The sequence below is a fragment of the Watersipora subatra genome, chromosome 9, assembly GCF_963576615.1.
Source record: "Watersipora subatra chromosome 9, tzWatSuba1.1, whole genome shotgun sequence".
Classification (NCBI taxonomy): Eukaryota; Metazoa; Bryozoa; class Gymnolaemata; order Cheilostomatida; family Watersiporidae; genus Watersipora; species Watersipora subatra.
In genome coordinates, this window is record NC_088716.1 from 30,700,211 (window position 1) to 30,722,525 (window position 22,315).

The 22,315-nt window shown below is 34.3% G+C and overlaps 1 protein-coding gene across 1 annotated transcript in view; it reads left to right on the forward strand.

Annotated features, from left to right (window-relative positions):
• Window positions 1-22,315, forward strand: part of LOC137404970 (androglobin-like) — an 82,076-nt gene that overhangs the window by 44,458 nt on the left and 15,303 nt on the right. Inside the window, exons 27-36 of the mRNA XM_068091198.1 lie at window positions 2,889-2,954; window positions 3,990-4,215; window positions 5,663-5,852; window positions 6,216-6,324; window positions 8,099-8,288; window positions 16,034-16,242; window positions 16,423-16,484; window positions 16,996-17,022; window positions 19,032-19,215; window positions 21,475-21,489. Coding sequence (XP_067947299.1) covers window positions 2,889-2,954; window positions 3,990-4,215; window positions 5,663-5,852; window positions 6,216-6,324; window positions 8,099-8,288; window positions 16,034-16,242; window positions 16,423-16,484; window positions 16,996-17,022; window positions 19,032-19,215; window positions 21,475-21,489 — 1,278 coding nt within the window. The remainder of the gene's footprint in view (window positions 1-2,888; window positions 2,955-3,989; window positions 4,216-5,662; window positions 5,853-6,215; window positions 6,325-8,098; window positions 8,289-16,033; window positions 16,243-16,422; window positions 16,485-16,995; window positions 17,023-19,031; window positions 19,216-21,474; window positions 21,490-22,315) is intronic.

Here is a 22,315-nt window from a genome sequence, read left to right on the forward strand (position 1 = left end):
ACCCGACCATTCATTTGGGTGTTGCCTAGTGAAGGTGTTTGTTGTGACATAGTCTTAGTTTAAAAGCTCGATTCTGACTCGTGTGTGTGAAGAAAGAGTTAAACTAGTATAGACTAGTATATACTAGTTTATACTAGTATAAACTAGTATATACTAGTATAAACCTTTAAAGTATTTGATTGATTTTATAATCTTGTAAATTATAAAAATCAGTCTGTTAACTTTTTTCATATTCATTTCAAATTTCTTTTAACTCCAAATTCAAATTTGGTTTCAGTCCTTCCTTTTCAATTTCCTCTTTTTGTTCTGTTTAAAACAGTGGCGAGCATAGTTGCGGATTCAACTATGACTGCCTCGAGTGCTGGTCAGTAGTGCATGCCTTCTGCTATCTTATGCTCGTATCCACTGCCTCTTGATATAAACTTATTTCCTATGCTAAATTTCTTTGTAGTTTTACTCATACACCTAGCATTTCCAAAACCTGTTAACTAGTTGTATTGAATGGAAATTGGCTCAGCATATCACTGTCACTTTAATCAAAACTTTGTTTGAAGTTGCAAACGTGCTGCTCGCACCCATTAGTAAAGCCTACATACCTACTCTTCAGAGCATATAAAATCAAAATGCATTACACTGATAATACCATATAATAATATAATAAAACACAAAGGTTAGATGCTTTCTGAGTTAATAGATTTTCTTTATAAAATCCTCCAGGTGACAAAAGTATTAAATATTAAATGATTTGATGGTTATTTGCACCCAAATTTATGAACACAAGCCCCTTAGCTCAAACAAAATGCCAATTTATATAATAGCCTATTTCAAATGTTCCCATTTTATCTAAATGCTTTTTTATTATGTTATAGAAGGTAGAGTTGAGAATGTGCCAGGCTTACATCACTTGCTGACTAACATGCCCTGCAGCCTTCTGCTCACAAATGCACTGTTTAGAAGCAAGCTTTTAGTAGCTAGTGAATGATAGTACAAAAAGGCTGGTTTAAATACTGAATCTTATGCATATTTCAAAGCAGGATCCACAGTGTAAATAATTTTGTGCCTTGTTCACTCCCATGTGAGAATGTTTTGATTCAACTGTATTCATCCTTTTACTGTCCTTTTAACCAACAACTTATTTATATGCTTCAGGTTTTATGTTGTTTCACGATGTTTTGACTTCTCCTGTGCTGCTATACGCCAAGAATATATCTTTCTATTTATTAGTTGACTTATAGTTGAGAGTAGTTAGCTTATAGTTGAGAGGAATTAATGTATAGTTGAGAGGAGTTAACGTATAATTGAGAGTAGTTAATGTATAGTTGAGAGTAGTTAACGTATAGTTGAGAGTAGTTAACGTATAGTTGAGAGTAGTTAACGTATCGTTGAGAGTAGTTAACGTATAGTTGAGAGTAGTTAACGTATAGTTGAGAGTAGTTAACGTATAGTTGAGAGTAGTTAATGTATAGTTGAGAGTAGTTAACGTATAGTTGAGAGTAGTTAATGTATAGTTAGTTGAGAGTAGTTAACGTATAGTTAGTTGAGAGTAGTTAACGTATAGTTGAGAGTAGTTAATGTATAGTTGTGAGTAGTTAACGTATAGTTGAGAGTAGTTAACGTATAGTTGAGAGTAGTTAACGTATAGTTGAGAGTAGTTAATGTATAGTTGAAAGTAGTTAACATATAGTTGAGAGTAGTTAACGTATAGTTGAGAATAGTTAACGTATAGTTGAGAGTAGTTAACATATAGTTGAGAGTAGTTAACGTATAGTTGAGAGTAGTTAACGTATAGTTGAGAGTAGTTAATGTATAGTTGAGAGTAGTTAACGTATAGTTGAGAGTAGTTAATGTATAGTTGAGAGTAGTTAACATATAGTTGAGAGTAGTTAACGTATAGTTGAGAGTAGTTAATGTATAGTTAGTTGAGAGTAGTTAATGTATAGTTGAGAGTAGTTAACGTATAGTTGAGAGTAGTTAATGTATAGTTGAGAGTAGTTAACGTATAGTTGAGAGTAGTTAACGTATAGTTGAGAGTAGTTAACGTATAGTTGAGAGTAGTTAATGTATAGTTGAGAGTAGTTAACGTATAGTTGAGAGTAGTTAATGTATAGTTGAGAGTAGTTAACATATAGTTGAGAGTAGTTAATGTATAGTTGAGAGTAGTTAACATATAGTTGAGAGTAGTTAACGTATAGTTGAGAGTAGTTAATGTATAGTTGAGAGTAGTTAACGTATAGTTGAGAGTAGTTAACGTATAGTTGAGAGTAGTTAATGTATAGTTGAGAGTAGTTAACGTATAGTTGAGAGTAGTTAATGTATAGTTGAGAGTAGTTAACGTATAGTTGAGAGTAGTTAACATATAGTTGAGAGTAGTTAATGTATAGTTAGTTGAGAGTAGTTAATGTATAGTTGAGAGTAGTTAACATATAGTTGAGAGTAGTTAACATATAGTTGAGAGTAGTTAATGTATAGTTAGTTGAGAGTAGTTAATGTATAGTTGAGAGTAGTTAATGTATAGTTGAAAGTAATTAACTTGCAACAGAGAAATAATTTTCATAGAGATTTACTCGATTGTGTTTATGAAACTAATATTAAAGATTTGGTTTTTGCAATAGAATCGGCTAAGAGTGTACCCAAAACTCCCTCCTCAGAACCACTCTCTAATAAACCAACACCTACCAAACGTCGTCCTACTGAAGCCCCGAATGATGATTGTATGCTTTGTTTCTTAGTTTTCTGTTCACCTCTGACCTTGACCTTTCATTACAGAAAGCATTCACTAGTTTCAAACTCTGTTTTATATTTGCTGTTAGGAGTTATGCTTTTTTCGCTATTATTGCCACTGTCTCGATTACATGTAGTTATTGAATAAAGCTCTGTTGAATTTACAGCTACTGGTGCAAGTACGAGTCACCGTGGATCAGCTAAAGACAAGAAGGATAAAAACAAGCAAGGCCGTATGTATCTAGTAATAGCCGTATGTATCTAGTAATGACCGTATGTATCTAGTAATGGCCGTATGTATCTAGTAATGGCCGTATGTATCTAGAAATGGCCGTATATTTCTAGTAATAGCCGTATGTATCTAGTAATAGCCGTATGTATCTAGTGATGGCTGTATGTATCTAGTAATAGCCATATGTATCTAGTAATAGCCGTATGTATCTATTAATAGCCGTATGTATCTAGTAATGGCCGTATGTAGATTTGTCAACTGATAGCTTATCAAAATTGTTGAAAGCTGAAATGAAACCTAAGTTTTGCGTTATTCAATCTGAGCATATTGGACTTGCAACTTCGCAAAGGAAATGTTTTTTTTAATATTTTATTTTGGCGCAAATTTAGTTTGTTTACTAAATATCCTTCAGTTTACTTTTTTCAGGATTCATTTGCATAGCATTAAAACAATCTTTTGCACAAACATATCCAATCCTTTATAGCATTTATTGATAAAGATAAAAGTTCAAGGTTGAGATGATGTTTTGATTAGCTTTAGAACCTTCTGGCCTTTAGGGATTGAGGCGTATGATTATAGGAGGGTTTCCAAAGCTGGACAGTTTGCTTGCTGTTGCCGAGGCAGTAGCAGCAGAGCCCACAATTGTGGGTAAGGGTCGGTGCTGAGGCTGTACAATTTGTTTCTGATTTATCTGTTATTTTTTGGCATTCAGCTTTTTTTGTTGCTATCTGATGGATGTTTAGAGGTCCTACAGTTGGCAAGAAAACGTTAGGAGTAAAGCATCTTTGAGAGTGAATATTGCAAATACTTAATTTTTTAAAAGCTGTTTTAATCTAAATCACAACAAAAGTGTAAAAACTTTGGAATAAATCAAAAGATGCTATGAATGAAAAATTAATAAGCAAAGCCCTCTAAAGCTTCTTGTTCACTGTAGGACTGCCAGTTTACCTATTCCAACTATTTCCAGTTTCCGCTCGATTTTTCGAATAACTGTTTGTTATCTACTGGTGAATACTTGAATAATACTCTATGTCAGGGGAAGTAGAAAAGGTTGCTGATCGGTGGGTTGATCATGAACCAACTACAGAAGAAATGCTAGCGCAAGTAAAAATCAGCAGGTCGTGGAAAGGTCACTTTGTGAGAAGACTGATTACTGCCAAAACTCCTGGAAATGAGATTCACCAGAAGACATACGAGTGTCTGCTCAAGATCTCTCAGGCCCTGGAACCACAAGCTGAAGTAGCTGGCTTGAACCTTCTGAGGTACACAGTCTATGTGTATATTAGTGCATTGAATAGATAACATTTAATCCTCTGTTCTCTCATACGAGGAACTACATGTAGGATTAAATGAATTATGAAATTGGATTTGTGCTTTCCCATTAGGCTCTTTGTCGCAGGAGTAGATGATTCTAACAGACATGGCATATTTAAAAGCGGACATTAGAATGCACATTCTTTTCTTGTCTCTTTTACTGACCGACTGATTGATTTTTAAACTAGGGTTTGTGTTTGCCTTACAGGCTATAGTAAAAGGAGTAGACAATTCCAACAGCTACAGGAATTGTAAATTTTGCTTCTCCTAAGATCATGTCTTATGGACCGAAAAAATATAAAAAATAGATGCAACTCATCATGATAACCTCACCATATTTTTAACCTTCAATTATTCATATCTACTTTGGTTATGGTCTTTGCTGGCCAACTTATACATCATTTAAGGAACTTTCCTACCAGGAACTCGTATTGTTTTAATACTCTGATGTCTAATTAAAACATTAACTACCTCCCATTGACTGTGGAAGCAATTAGAATTCCTTTTGAACTGAATATCTTTTTGAAGCTTAAAACTTGTAGAAAACAAGTTGGATGAAACAACAGAATTCAAATAGAGTAAATAGTTCTAAATAGAGTAAATAGATTGTTTTACACTCTTTTAAAGGAGTTGTTTTAGAGATAGCTGAAGAAACATAATGATTGCAGTACACTGAGTCTGATACAGTCTGTATCTGTTATGAGTAGATAAACAATATGTTCAGGTATAAAGCTCTTGTTGCTCTTGAGAGAAACTTTCTAGCCTTTGTTTATTTATGATCCTTCATTACTAAGAATCAGTGTGTCATTACTAACTACTCTGTCAGTAGCCATTTTTCATTTCTATCGCTCAAAAGTACTTCATTATATTAGGTAGTTTAGCGATATCTAAAGAACTAATGATCCAATCAACTTGAAACTTTGGAATTATACTGAAAATATATTACACTCAAGATGAGCAAAATTTCATAATTCTACGTAAACTGGAAGTACTAAAAAGCAAAGCGAAACTCTATAGACGAATTTACTCTGGGTGTGTAGGAGCAGGTGGAAAACAACTCTCTGAATTAACTCAGGTTTCAAAGTTTTAACTTGATAAACCTGGTATTTGATGGTAGTTCTATTGTAAATGATAGTTCTATTGTAAATAGTAGTTCTATTGTAAATGGTAGTTCTATTGTAAATGGTGGTTCTCTTGTAAATGGTAGTTCTCTTGTAACTGGTAGTTCTATTGTAAATGGTAGTTCTATGGTAAATGGTAGTTCTATGGTAAATAGTAGTTCTCTTGTAAATGGTGGTTCTATTGTAAATGGTAGTTCTATTGTAAATGGTAGTTCTATTGTAAATGGTAGCTCTATTGCGAATATTGCATGCCACCTTCTTTCATGATTTATAGGATGTTCTTCAAAGCTGAGCCAGAGATTATGCCCAAGTACCCGTTTTACATGGACGAGTGGAACAAGATTACATATAGTGACTATAGCGGCACTTACCCGGACCAACCTGCAAACACTTGGTTCATTGTGCTACGCGAAATATTTTATGTTACAGAGGAAACTCTCTGTGTGCCCAAGATGTACATCCAGGTACTGAAGCTATTTCACTTCTAACTAGGTTGATGCATGACTCATACGTTATATTGATGTTACAAGAAGTTGCGATGCATGCATGACTCATATGTTATATTCATGTTACAGGAAGTTGCGATGTATGCATGACTCATACGTATTTATATATATGTAAATAGTTGGATTATCTATAAAGATCTTAAGTTATCTATGATGATATGGATATTCCAAATAAAACTAGTCAGGAGTTGTCCTCTTCCTTTGACTGCTCATTTCTGCCTTTATCTTGTCAAGTCTTTTTAATGTTTTGTCTGTCAGAAAATTGATTATATATTCTCTATATTTAACCTATTCTTACATTTTGTTTAATATTTTTGCTAGGGAGGGCTCAACACCTGCCTACTTAGGGTTGTCGACAATGATACAGGTGAAGATATTCCACGAGTGTTCCAAAAGGTTGCTCCACATGTCTACAAGCGCAATAAAAAAGGTTTACTTTATATAATTATATGTTATTTATATTATATTATAATTGTCCCACGACCAAACGAGCGGATGCGAAGTTAGGGAGTTTTTATGATAAATGCATGTGCACACAACTTATGAAAATTATTCATCAACAATGAGACGAACCCTTGTTTGAAAATTTTATCAACAAATTTAACCATTGTTTTGTAGATTAGTTTAAGTATAATAACGATACAAAAAACATATAGGCCTATTTAAATATGTTACCAAGTCTTTGTAAATTATCGCAATTCTTACTATCGAATGTCTTTACTAATTATCGAAAAACTTACCCATCTGATCGGATTATACATGAATAGACAGATTTATTAGGACGAAAATTGTCACAAAACGCTCGAAAAGCTTGGTTTAATAAAAGTTAAGACCGAAAATGGAAACTGCGGTCGACAGATAAGAGAACGATCAAGTCGTGCGCATTTCGCGAAAAAATAACATGCACTTTTCACCAGTCTATAGCATTGTCGAATTGCCGAAGGTTTCGGAAATTAACATAGGAGTACAGAAATCGTTTCATTTTTGCCGATTTCAATTTTTTCATTTTCGTATGAGATTATTACAATAATTAATTATAAGTTTTGATGACTACAGAACAATGACTACGTAGTACAGATTTTCTCAAAATCTAACGCAGCGTAAGTAAAGGGAATGACGATGATATTTTTTCTAACGGTTCTAATAAGATTATTACAATGATTAATTATAAGTTTGGATGACTACAGAACAATGACTACGTAGTACAGGTTTTCTAAAAATCTATATAAATATCACAACTTCGTGATATTGATAGCTATGATGTTTTGAAATGTAAACAAAATTGTGCATTGGTTTTATATTATTACTATATTAATAATATTGGTTATTCTAATAATATCAGTGCATTTTACTTCTAATGGCCAATATTGCATTTCTCTTTTTGCAGAAGGAGAGATATAAACATATAATCTTTTCCTTTCATTATTGCTATTTGTTGTATATAATAACGCACCCAGTACATTACAGCTACCATTGCAGTTATCCTATTTGACTGCTAATATTGCATTTCTCAACCATCAGTACCCTTTCTTTTTTCCAATATCACTTTGGTCGTGGGCTGTATGACAGTGGAATTTCTAGTATTAATATTTATATTATTATAAATATTAATAATATAAATTATTATATTAATTGCAATATAATTATTTATATTATTAATGTTTATAATACTATTAATATAGCTACAATATATATTATAATTATCTATTTATATTATTGCCAGTTTTTGATCTTAGTCCCTGCTACAAGAGGGCTAGCAAAGCTGATTTATATCAGTATATATGATTTGTAGTTAAACCTGCAAGACAAAAAATCTGGCAATTTTAGGCAAGCATTTTACAATGATAAATCTGTGAGTTTTATTATTCATGAGCTGCCTGCTACTCAGCCAGCAGCAGGCAGCTCATGAAATGTAGGAATGGTGCTCTAGAATGTAGGAATAGTGCTCTAGAATGTAGGAATAGTGCTCTACAATGTAGGAATAGGGCTCTAGAATGTAGGAATAGTGCTCTACAATGTAGGAATGGTTCTCTATAATTAAATTCTAACATTTTCAAAGGTTTTTTATATAATATTTTCATATTCCGTAGAACTTTAATTTTAAAAGGGTGATAAGATAGCCACAATTAGCGAGTCGAAAGGATGAATTTCAGAGCTTTTCAATCATTATAACTGTTGGAGGTGTCATAGACGTGCCTTTACAGGTTACACCTTTGTGGCTGAGGCTAGGACGACTGAGTTCCCGATAGTCGGCAACAAATGGAAGATGCGACTGATTGGCTCAATGGCGCAGCTGCCAATTCCTGCTCCTTCACGAACAGAAGTGCAAAGTTCATTTCACACAAGAGAAATTCGTGATTATTACCTGCCTCAGGATAATTGTGTTATGCTGAGGTGAGTCAAGCATTTGACACTGTCACTATTCTTCTATGCCATAATTAACCCACTGTCACTATTCTTCTATGCCATAGTTAACCCACTGTCACTATTCTTCTATGCCATAGTTAATCCACTATCACTATTATTCTATGCCATAGTTAACCCACTATCACTATGATTCTATGCCATAGTTAACCCACTGTCACTATTCTTCCATGCCATAGTTAACCCACTGTCACTATTCTTCTATGCCATAGTTAACCTACTCTCACTATTCTTCTATGCCATAGTTAACCCACTGTCACTATTCTTCTATGCCATAGTTAACCCACTATCACTATTCTTCTATGCCATAGTTAACCCACTATCACTATTCTTCTATGCCATAGTTAACCCATTGTCACTATTCTTCTATGCCATATTTAACCCACTGTCACTATTCTTCTATGCCATAGTTAACCCACTATCACTATTCTTCTATGCCATAGTTAACCCACTATCACTATTCTTCTATGCCATAGTTAACCCACTGCCACTATTCTTCTAATCCATAGTTAACCCACTGTCACTATTCTTCTATGCCATAGTTAACCCACTGCCACTATTCTTTTATGCCATAGTTAACCCACTGCCACTATTCTTCTATGCCATAGTTAACCCACTGCCACTATTCTTCTATGCCATAGTTAACCCACAATAGTTGTCTGCAAGATGGAACGGGCAAAATTCCGCAAGTCAAGCGAGTTTGATTTGTCACAACTTTTTACCGAACGTTTGATGTTTGCGAAATATGAAAGTGGCACTTGCAAATAATGTGCAAGAAAGTGCCAGGCTAGTTAATTTGATTTGAGCAGTCCAATGCGCCACCATGTCCTCTGACTTCTGCTGTAGAAATCAGTATCTTTTTATCAAAATGCTCGTGGTAATCCGCAACATGTGAACGTCGATTGAACCACTTATCACAAGGTGACTCGATGTGCGCACAACTCCATATGATCCGCAACATGGAAACATATTGATGAGTCATTTATCTCAGAGGTCTTCAACAAATTAGCTTATAGCGGTTAGTTTTAAGCACAAAATTCTGAAATATTAACCTTAACAAGCAGCATACACATATCTCAACTACTTTATATGAATGCACATATCTCAACTACTTTATATGAATGCACATATCTCAACTACTTTATATGAATGCACATATCTCAACTACTTTATATGAATGCACATATCTCAACTACTTTATATGAATGCACATATCTCAACTACTTTATATGAATGCACATATCTCAACTACTTTATATGAATGCACATATCTCAACTACTTTATATGAATGCACATATCTCAACTACTTTATATGAATGCACATATCTCAACTACTTTATATGAATGCACATATCTCAACTACTTTATATGAATGCACATATCTCAACTACTTTATATGAATGCACATATCTCAACTACTTTATATGAATGCACATATCTCAACTACTTTATATGAATGCACATATCTCAACTACTTTATATGAATGCACATATCTCAACTACTTTATATGAATGCACATATCTCAACTACTTTATATGAATGCACATATCTCAACTACTTTATATGAATACACATATCTCAACTACTTTATATGAATGCACATATCTCAACTACTTTATATGAATGCACATATCTCAACTACTTTATATGAATGCACATATCTCAACTACTTTATATGAATGCACATATCTCAACTACTTTATATGAATGCACATATCTCAACTACTTTATATGAATGCACATATCTCAACTACTTTATATGAATGCACATATCTCAACTACTTTATATGAATGCACATATCTCAACTACTTTATATGAATGCACATATCTCAACTACTTTATATGAATGCACATATCTCAACTACTTTATATGAATACACATATCTCAACTACTTTATATGAATGCACATATCTCAACTACTTTATATGAATGCACATATCTCAACTACTTTATATGAATGCACATATCTCAACTACTTTATATGAATGCACATATCTCAACTACTTTATATGAATACACATATCTCAACTACTTTATATGAATACACACATCTCAACTACTTTATATGAATGCACATATCTCAACTACTTTATATGAATGCACATATCTCAACTACTTTATATGAATGCACACATCTCAACTACTTTATATGAATGCACATATCTCAACTACTTTATATGAATGCACATATCTCAACTACTTTATATGAATGCACATATCTCAACTACTTTATATGAATACACATATCTCAACTACTTTATATGAATACACACATCTCAACTACTTTATATGAATGCACATATCTCAACTACTTTATATGAATGCACATATCTCAACTACTTTATATGAATGCACATATCTCAACTACTTTATATGAATGTACACATCTCAACTACTTTATATGAATGCACATATCTCAACTACTTTATATGAATGCACATATCTCAACTACTTTATATGAATGCACATATCTCAACTACTTTATATGAATGCACTCATCTCAACTACTTTATATGAATGCACATATCTCAACTACTTTATATGAATGCACACATCTCAACTACTTTATATGAATGCATATATCTCAACTACTTTATATGAATGCACATATCTCAACTACTTTATATGAATGCACATATCTCAACTACTTTATATGAATGCACATATCTCAACTACTTTATATGAATACACATATCTCAACTACTTTATATGAATACACATATCTCAACTACTTTATATGAATACACACATCTCAACTACTTTATATGAATGCACATATCTCAACTACTTTATATGAATGCACATATCTCAACTACTTTATATGAATGCACATATCTCAACTACTTTATATGAATGCACACATCTCAACTACTTTATATGAATGCACATATCTCAACTACTTTATATGAATGCACATATCTCAACTACTTTATATGAATGCACATATCTCAACTACTTTATATGAATGCACATATCTCAACTACTTTATATGAATGCACATATCTCAACTACTTTATATGAATGCACATATCTCAACTACTTTATATGAATACACATATCTCAACTACTTTATATGAATACACACATCTCAACTACTTTATATGAATGCACATATCTCAACTACTTTATATGAATGCACATATCTCAACTACTTTATATGAATGCACATATCTCAACTACTTTATATGAATGCACATATCTCAACTACTTTATATGAATGCACATATCTCAACTACTTTATATGAATGCACATATCTCAACTACTTTATATGAATGCACATATCTCAACTACTTTATATGAATGCACACATCTCAACTACTTTATATGAATGCACATATCTCAACTACTTTATATGAATGCACATATCTCAACTACTTTATATGAATGCACATATCTCAACTACTTTATATGAATGCACATATCTCAACTACTTTATATGAATGCACATATCTCAACTACTTTATATGAATGCACACATCTCAACTACTTTATATGAATGCACACATCTCAACTACTTTATATGAATGCACATATCTCAACTACTTTATATGAATGCACATATCTCAACTACTTTATATGAATACACACATCTCAACTACTTTATATGAATGCACATATCTCAACTACTTTATATGAATGCACATATCTCAACTACTTTATATGAATGCACATATCTCAACTACTTTATATGAATGCACATATCTCAACTACTTTATATGAATGCACATATCTCAACTACTTTATATGAATGCACATATCTCAACTACTTTATATGAATGCACACATCTCAACTACTTTATATGAATGCACATATCTCAACTACTTTATATGAATGCACATATCTCAACTACTTTATATGAATGCACATATCTCAACTACTTTATATGAATGCACACATCTCAACTACTTTATATGAATGCACATATCTCAACTACTTTATATGAATGCACACATCTCAACTACTTTATATGAATACACATATCTCAACTACTTTATATGAATACACACATCTCAACTACTTTATATGAATACACATATCTCAACTACTTTATATGAATGCACACATCTCAACTACTTTATATGAATGCACATATCTCAACTACTTTATATGAATGCACACATCTCAACTACTTTATATGAATACACATATCTCAACTACTTTATATGAATACACACATCTCAACTACTTTATATGAATACACATATCTCAACTACTTTATATGAATGCACACATCTCAACTACTTTATATGAATGCACATATCTCAACTACTTTATATGAATGCACATATCTCAACTACTTTATATGAATGCACATATCTCAACTACTTTATATGAATGCACATATCTCAACTACTTTATATGAATGCACATATCTCAACTACTTTATATGAATGCACACATCTCAACTACTTTATATGAATGCACACATCTCAACTACTTTATATGAATGCACATATCTCAACTACTTTATATGAATGCACATATCTCAACTACTTTATATGAATGCACACATCTCAACTACTTTATATGAATGCACATATCTCAACTACTTTATATGAATGCACATATCTCAACTACTTTATATGAATGCACATATCTCAACTACTTTATATGAATGCACACATCTCAACTACTTTATATGAATGCACATATCTCAACTACTTTATATGAATGCACACATCTCAACTACTTTATATGAATGCACATATCTGAACTACTTTATATGAATGCACATATCTCAACTACTTTATATGAATGCACATATCTCAACTACTTTATATGAATGCACATATCTCAACTACTTTATATGAATGCACATATCTCAACTACTTTATATGAATGCACATATCTCAACTACTTTATATGAATGCACATATCTCAACTACTTTATATGAATGCACATATCTCAACTACTTTATATGAATACACATATCTCAACTACTTTATATGAATGCACATATCTCAACTACTTTATATGAATGCACACATCTCAACTACTTTATATGAATGCACATATCTCAACTACTTTATATGAATGCACATATCTCAACTACTTTATATGAATGCACATATCTCAACTACTTTATATGAATGCACATATCTCAACTACTTTATATGAATGCACATATCTCAACTACTTTATATGAATGCACATATCTCAACTACTTTATATGAATGCACATATCTCAACTACTTTATATGAATGCACATATCTCAACTACTTTATATGAATGCACATATCTCAACTACTTTATATGAATGCACATATCTCAACTACTTTATATGAATGCACATATCTCAACTACTTTATATGAATGCACATATCTCAACTACTTTATATGAATGCACATATCTCAACTACTTTATATGAATGCACATATCTCAACTACTTTATATGAATGCACACATCTCAACTACTTTATATGAATGCACATATCTCAACTACTTTATATGAATGCACATATCTCAACTACTTTATATGAATGCACACATCTCAACTACTTTATATGAATGCACATATCTCAACTACTTTATATGAATGCACATATCTCAACTACTTTATATGAATGCACATATCTCAACCACTTTATATGAATGCACATATCTCAAATACTTTATATGAATGCACATATCTCAACTACTTTATATGAATGCACATATCTCAACTACTTTATATGAATGCACATATCTGAACTACTTCATATGAATGCACATATCTCAACTACTTTATATGAATGCACACATCTCAACTACTTTATATGAATGCACACATCTCAACTACTTTATATGAATGCACATATCTGAACTACGTTATATGAATGCACATATCTCAGCTACTTTATATGAATGCACACATCTCAACTACTTTATATGAATGCACATATCTGAACTACTTCATATGAATGCACATATCTCAACTACTTTATATGAATGCACACATCTCAACTACTTTATATGAATGCACATATCTCAACTACTTTATATGAATGCACACATCTCAACTACTTTATATGAATGCACATATCTCAACTACTTTATATGAATGCACATATCTCAACTACTTTATATGAAAGCACACATCTCAACTACCTTATATGAATGCACATATCTCAACTACTTTATATGAATGCACATATCTCAACTACTTTATATGAATGCACACATCTCAACTACCTTATATGAATGCACACATCTCAACTACTTTATATGAATGCACACATCTCAACTACTTTATATGAATGCACATATCTGAACTACGTTATATGAATGCACATATCTGAACTACTTTATATGAATGCATATATCTCAGCTACTTTATATGAATGCACACATCTCAACTACTTTATATGAATGCACACATCTCAACTACTTTATATGAATGCACATATCTCAACTACTTTATATGAATGCACATATCTCAACTACTTTATATGAATGCACATATCTGAACTACTTTATATGAATGCACATATCTGAACTACTTTATATGAATGCACATGTCTCAGCTACTATATATGAATGCACACATCTCAACTACTTTATATGAATGCACATATCTCAACTACTTTATATGAATGCACACATCTCAACTACTTTATATGAATGCACATATCTGAACTACTTTATATGAATGCACATATCTCAACTACTTTATATGAATGCACATATCTCAACTACTTTTTATGAATGAGAATTTGTTATCTAAATGTCTAGTTTGGTTTCCTAGTTGCATTATCTGCTGCATTAGCTTGCATATTAACATATACTAAGTTTCCATACAGACAGCGTAGCCACACACCTCCCACCCCAACCCCACATGACGCTGCTGTAGTACAGACAGCGTAGCCACACCCCCACATGACGCTGTTGTAATACAGACAGCGTAGCCACACACCCCCCACATGATGCTCTTGTAATACAGACAGCGTAGCCACACACCCCCACATGGCGCTGTTGTAATACAGACAGCGTAGCCACACACCCCCCACATGGCGCTCTTGTAATACAGACAGCGTAGCCACACACCCCCACATGGCGCTGTTGTAATACAGACAGCGTAGCCACACACCCCCACATGGCGCTGTTGTAATACAGACAGCGTAGCCACACACTCCCACATGACGCTGTTGTAATACAGACAGCGTAGCCACACACCCCTACATGACGCTGTTGTAATATCTGTCTTGATTCAGTGTCGCTGTTTGGAATCGGAACACCAGTGTGTTTGGCTATTATTGTGCCATAAAACCGGCCTTAGCAACCAACGGCGTCACACTTGTGTGTACGCATAGGTCTTGCTTCCCCCGTTACTTCATATTTAGAAATTATTGCTTTTGAAACGCTCAACCATCCGCTCTACTACAGTGCCCTATAGAAACATAATCTTCTTGTTGGTCTGGCATAGTGCTTCAGTACTGGTGCACTGTACTGTACCGGTGTCGCTACAATTTCACTGCGTGGAACGCTTTGTAACATAAGCCAATATATGCAGTAGTTGACAAGGTAACACAGTTGCAGACAAACAGTTGCACAGGCAGAACAACAGTTGCAGACAAACAGTTGCACACGCAGAACAACAGTAACTGCGATGGTTGCAAAATTAAAATCTGTTGTAAAAGGCATTATTCTGACAGACTGTAGCATGTGCTGATGTTGTTGTATCGCAAGTACATGTTGTTGTACCGCAGGTACATGTTGTTGTATCGCAGGTACATCGTAAAGGTCACAGAAGACAAGCATCTTGTGAGCTTGCAGCTGAATACATCTAAACAAGACGTTTACATCAAGCTCCAAGTGCTCGACCACGAGGAAGAATTAATATCCGCCATTGGCAAAGGTCATGTCGTGCTGCCTTCTGTCATCTTCCAAAAAGACTTCGCTGCCGAGGATGCGGAGAAGAGGCCTGGCTCTAGAGGATGTATGTTAACAATACCGGCATTGTACCAGCTATTTCAACACTGAGGTTTTGAACATTGATATTTAGTATCAGCTATACAAGTTTTTAATCAAGCCATACACATAGAGATCATTGTAATGTAATCCTCCTTTGATGTGTTAGGTGACTATGTTTTATCTTGGACATAAATATTGTTTGTAGCCAACAAGGGTGGAAAAGGCAAACAGGTAACCGCAAAGAAACCTGGGTCAGCCAATCATTCGGTGAGTATCGTCACCCCCAACTTGTCTAAGTCTCACATGTTCCCCGGCTAATGTCTGTCTCCCAACTATGATGTGTTCAACTTGAGGATGGCCTAGTTCATTCCCAGCTGCATTAGATGTTTTGTGATGTTAGACAGCTCTTTCTGCACATGTAGGGAGTGGCTCTATTCTCATAAGATAGTTACAAGCTCACACCAACTGCTACTAGTTACTATCAGGTGCCTTTCTAGTCATCTACCGGCTGTTCATTTCTCTCTCACTAACCCCTTGGTAGAACTTTATTAATTCCAAACTAACTACTTACTACCTTCTTTTTGGCCCTTTAGTAACCCAAAAATAACCAGTTGTTAGTCCATTAGTAACCCAAAGCAACTCCTTACTAAATCTATGCTATCCTATCAGTAACCCTTTCCTAGCCTTTACTAATACATCTGTATCTACTGACAGCAATTTACTAGCTTCACATTCTCCATAATATTAACTCTTATCAAACTTAAACTGCTGCCTACAGATGAGAAAGATGTCAAGAATATCGCCGGTATGAGCATAGAGTTTCCCATGCTAATATTTCTACTCTTACTGCATGCCATAGCCTACTCTTCTGTTTTCTCCTAAATCTTTCCTTGACTTGCCAAACTAAGGCAGCACAGGCTGCTTGACAGAGGAGGACCTGGTTAATAGCTTGCTCATTCATAACTTCACACTGCTTGCGTTGAGATGTTTTCTTTTGTATATGTATACTAGTTCATGCCCGGCATTGTATGGCTAATAAAAAAGTTTTTGCATAGAAAATTGATTTTTAATCAGCATTTTTAGGTGAAAGTATTTGTTTATTTCTGTGTGTGTCGGCTCAATGCATAATCCAAATATTTGAAAGCTCCAGGTATGGCTAAAACAGATTGTTGAAAAACATTTCTTACTTCTTATGCTACACATTCATTCAAGATTTATAATAGTTTATAAACAGTGACAGGTAATGTAGTTGCTAATGGTCAGCTTGAGTAACCTCATATACGGGTTGCTAAACTTACTAATAAGAGCCGTGAGAGCAAGCTTTAGTGACATTGCACCATAACACAGCGTGGTTATGCGTATTTTAACTGATGTACTGACCATCGGCCCAATGAATTTGTCGTATCCCATGTAGCCTAAGGGTTAAATCGTCGCCTGGTGAACTGGTAGTTCAAAGTTCTAATCCTGTGGGATGTGGATTTTCTGTTACTAGATTTTAATCGCAGTAGCTGGACATACAGTACACAGACTAAGATTTATATAGAGGATAAATTGAATGCATTATGAAAACTATAGTTGTTAGATTCAACTCAACTTTATTGCATATTAATATTTGAGCATATCATGTAGTCACGCTATGTAGTAATGTACTATCATGTAGTCACGCTATGTAGTAATGTACTATCATGTAGTCACGCTATGTAGTAATGTACTATCATGTAGTCACGCTATGTAGTAATGTACTATCATGTAGTCACGCTATGTTGTAATGTACTATCATGTAGTCACGCTATGTTGTAATGCACTATCATGTAGTCACACTATGTTGTAATGTACTATCACATAGTCACACTATGTTGTAATGTACCATCACGTAGTCACACTATGTTGCAATGTACCATCATGCAGTCACACTATGTTGTAATGTACTATCAGGTAGTCACACTATGTTGTAATGTACTATCATGTAGTCACGCTATGTTGTAATGCACTATCATGTAGTCACACTATGTTGTAATGTACTATCACGTAGTCACACTATGTTGCAATGTACCATCATGCAGTCACACTATGTTGTAATGTACTATCAGGTAGTCACACTATGTTGTAATGTACTATCATGTAGTCACGCTATGTAGTAATGTACTATCATGTAGTCACACTATGTAGTAATGTACTATCATGTAGTCACGCTATGTTGTAATGCACTATCATGTAGTCACACTATGTTGTAATGTACTATCACGTAGTCACACTATGTTGTAATGTACCATCACGTAGTCACACTATGTTGCAATATACCATCATGCAGTCACACTATGTTGTAATGTACTATCAGGTAGTCACACTATGTTGTAATGTACTATCATGTAGTCACGCTATGTAGTAATGTACTATCATGTAGTCACGCTATGTAGTAATGTACTATCATGTAGTCACGCTATGTAGTAATGTACTATCATGTAGTCACGCTATGTTGTAATGCACTATCATGTAGTCACGCTATGTTGTAATGTACTATCACGTAGTCACACTATGTTGTAATGTACCATCACGTAGTCACACTATGTTGTAATGTACCATCATGTAGTCACGCTATGTAGTAATGTACTATCATGTAGTCACGCTATGTAGTAATGTACTATCATGTAGTCACACTATGTAGTAATGTACTATTATGTAGTCACACTATGTAGTAATGTACTATCATGTAGTAATGCTATGTCATTACATGCTATCTTGTAATCTGAATATAATGCAATCTGTATGTACTTGAATGAAACTCTTTTAAACTATGTTAACAAACTGTTGTAGCCACGAGCTGGCAGCAGAGCATCGGCAGAAGAGGAAGAGGAAGCTAGAGGAGAATTGAAAGGCGAAGTGAGACCACACAAGTACGTCATACAAGCGATGGTGCTGAGGAATAGCTGGCCCCTTAACCAACATCAGTGGGCATTTGTTCAAGAGCTCAAGGAACGAGAGAGAGAAGAGCTCAAAGGTATCTCTTTGTCCCTCATTTAGAAGTTTAAAATTTAGTATTCACCAGAAGCAAACTTCTTCATGAGGCCAAAAACAAATGCAACTTTAGAAACATCTTGTCTCTATGTCCATCTGTAAAGAACTAAAAAGCTTTATGGATAGCTTTATGGATAGCTAAAGTCTGGTACCCATTAATGTGTGCATTTTATATTTGCATCTATCTGGGTGCTTTAATACTCACAAGTTGCAATCTGATTTAAGACTGTTCATATGCTAATGTCCTAATATGGGCAATCATTTCTTATATGAATTTGTCACCTTATATGAGTCATCACAATTTATTAAGTGGTCTAGACAACCGTTTTAAACATGAACTCATGAGAACTAAAACTTCTAATATGGGCATGCTTTCCTTATGTGGGCATGTACTCTTTATAAGGGCATGGGGCCCATGCCCTTATAAGGGGCCCATGCCATGGGCCCCTTATGTGAGCATGTACTCTTTATAAGGGTATGGGCCCCTTATGTGGGCATGTACTCCTTCAATGGGCACCGGGCCCCTTATGTAGGCATGTACTCCTTCTCTGGGTATGTTCAGCTTACATGGGCATGTCCCTCTTATGTGGATTCAAACTGATTCACACTAGTTGCCTGTTTTTGAGCTTTAAATAACAACAAAAAGAAAATTTTAAGCATTAAGATAAGTTTGCCCAGAATGGGCCGGTTCAGGGAATGGCTATGCTACGGTTTACTACGGTTCACATTGACGCTGAACAAGTTGAACTTTGGAAACAGATGAGAATTATTGTAACAAGTATCTTGTGTCTTTATCGGTCTCTGCCAACATTAACTGGTTTTACAGTTGTGTTTAATAATCTTTGGCTTGTTCTTGCGAGCCTAAATGAAATTCATATCAATAATTGATGAGTAGGTAGATACTGTTCAACCAGCGTTCTAAGTTCTTACCTTGTCTGACACTCTCACCTCTCATAGTATTCACACCCAAGAAGCTGCTATCAGATGTCACCAACCTGTCACCCGCTACCGCTGTCACATCTTTTCATGGCGCTGCTAGCCTGCAGGGTCTGTAGCTTTTCGCAGTTCTTTAAATTGTTGCTAATTTTAAACTTGTGTTATGTACGCTATATTGTTCCGTTTATTGTTAATTAAAGTTTTTTCAGTCTTGTTTGTTTCTTCTAGATGCTTCTAGGAAAAAGGAAACACGTTGAAGGTTGTTAACCCAATAAACATGTTAGGTTGTCTCACTTTTGAAAGTTGTTAAAATGAAAAGCCCAACATTAATTATATAACTCATTAGAGTAATCATAAAACTAATTTTTACTTGCATTTTAGCCTGCATTCCTTGTTTTTTGTGTGCAATGACCGAGCTGCTAGTTGAATCACCCTCTTTTTTTGAGAGAACAGGCTACTAGCTACACTGCCCACTTTTATCTCATCAGCTGCTTCTGGTCTTTTTATGACATTTCGTCCAATCTAGTTGATCTTGTGACGCTTCAGGGGAAGTTGTCTCTTGTGCTTCAAATCATTTTCTGGCAGCAGTTCATATCACTCAGTGAAGTCAGCAGTTCATATCACTCAGTGAAGTCAGCAGTTCATATCACTCAGTGAAGTCAGCAGTTCATATCACTCAGTGAAGTCAGCAGTTCATGTGATTTCATGTTTGTAACCACAAGTTCTATGGCTATTGTGCAGTAACTAGATGACACAGCGGTGCTTCATGCAAACATGCTAGTTCATTTAAGGTGCCTATCTCTTAAATTAGGAACTGAGGCTATTCAGCTCTGTTTCTTGTTCTCAGTTTATGCTTTCACATTTTAAGATAAATGAGTTAAACTTACAGTATATCTAAATGCTATTACAGAAGGTGTGTTTTGTCAAGTTCACCCAAAACGCTTTTTGACTTGTATTATACAATAGAATATAAAAATTACATAATTAACAAGATTTGAAGAATTTCATTGAGCTTGCTAAAATATGTGTAGTGAGTTATGCTGCAGAGAAGAATAATGTAATTTAATGCAATTTAATGCAACATAATACGATGCATTACATTTTAATATAATACGTGAATGATTATTATCGAATGTTTCAGCTCTGTTGTATTCTGTCTTACTAAGTGAATTGCTCTACAGAGAGGTATTTCAAATACCTGACTATTGATCTATCGTAATGACCACTACTTACCTATTCCTACCAGAAATGGGAGGAGCGGGGAGATATGCATGCCCTTCTCTTAATCAATTATTATGTCTTGCAGCCAACTATGATGAAGGTAGATGCTATGGCATTGTCATGCTCTAATATAAAGATTAGCTAGTTTTCTACTAATATATAGTTGCTAGCTCATTTCAGCATTGACAATGGCTTTATCTAGCTACTAGGAATGGTATTACCGTTGTAAATACGCTTTAGTGTGTCACATTCACCTATAGTGTGCTACAGTGAATTATAGTGTGCTACAGTGAATTATAGTGTGCTACAGTGAATTATAGTGTGCTACAGTGAATTACAGTGTGCTACAGTGAATTATGGTGTGCTACAGTGAATTACAGCGTGCTACAGTGAATTACAGCGTGCTACAGTGAATTATAGTGTGCTACAGTGAATTATAGTGTGCTACAGTGAATTATAGTGTGCTACAGTGAATTATAGTGTGCTACAGTGAATTATAGTGTGCTACAGTGAATTACAGTGTGCTACAGTGAATTATAGTGTGCTACAGTAAATTATAGTGTGCTACAGTGAATTACAGTGTGCTACAGTGAATTATAGTGTGCTACAGTAAATTAAAGTGTGCTACAGTGAATTATAGTGTGCTACAGTAAATTATAGTGTGCTACAGTGAATTATAGTGTGCTACAGTAAATTAAAGTGTGCTACAGTGAATTATAGTGTGCTACAGTAAATTATAGTGTGCTACAGTGAATTACAGTGTGCTACAGTGAATTATAGTGTGCTACAGTAAATTAAAGTGTGCTACATTGAATTATAGTGTGCTACAGTGAATTATAGTGTGCTACAGTAAATTACAGTGTGCTACAGTGAATTATAGTGTGCTACAGTAAATTAAAGTGTGCTACAGTGAATTATAGTGTGCT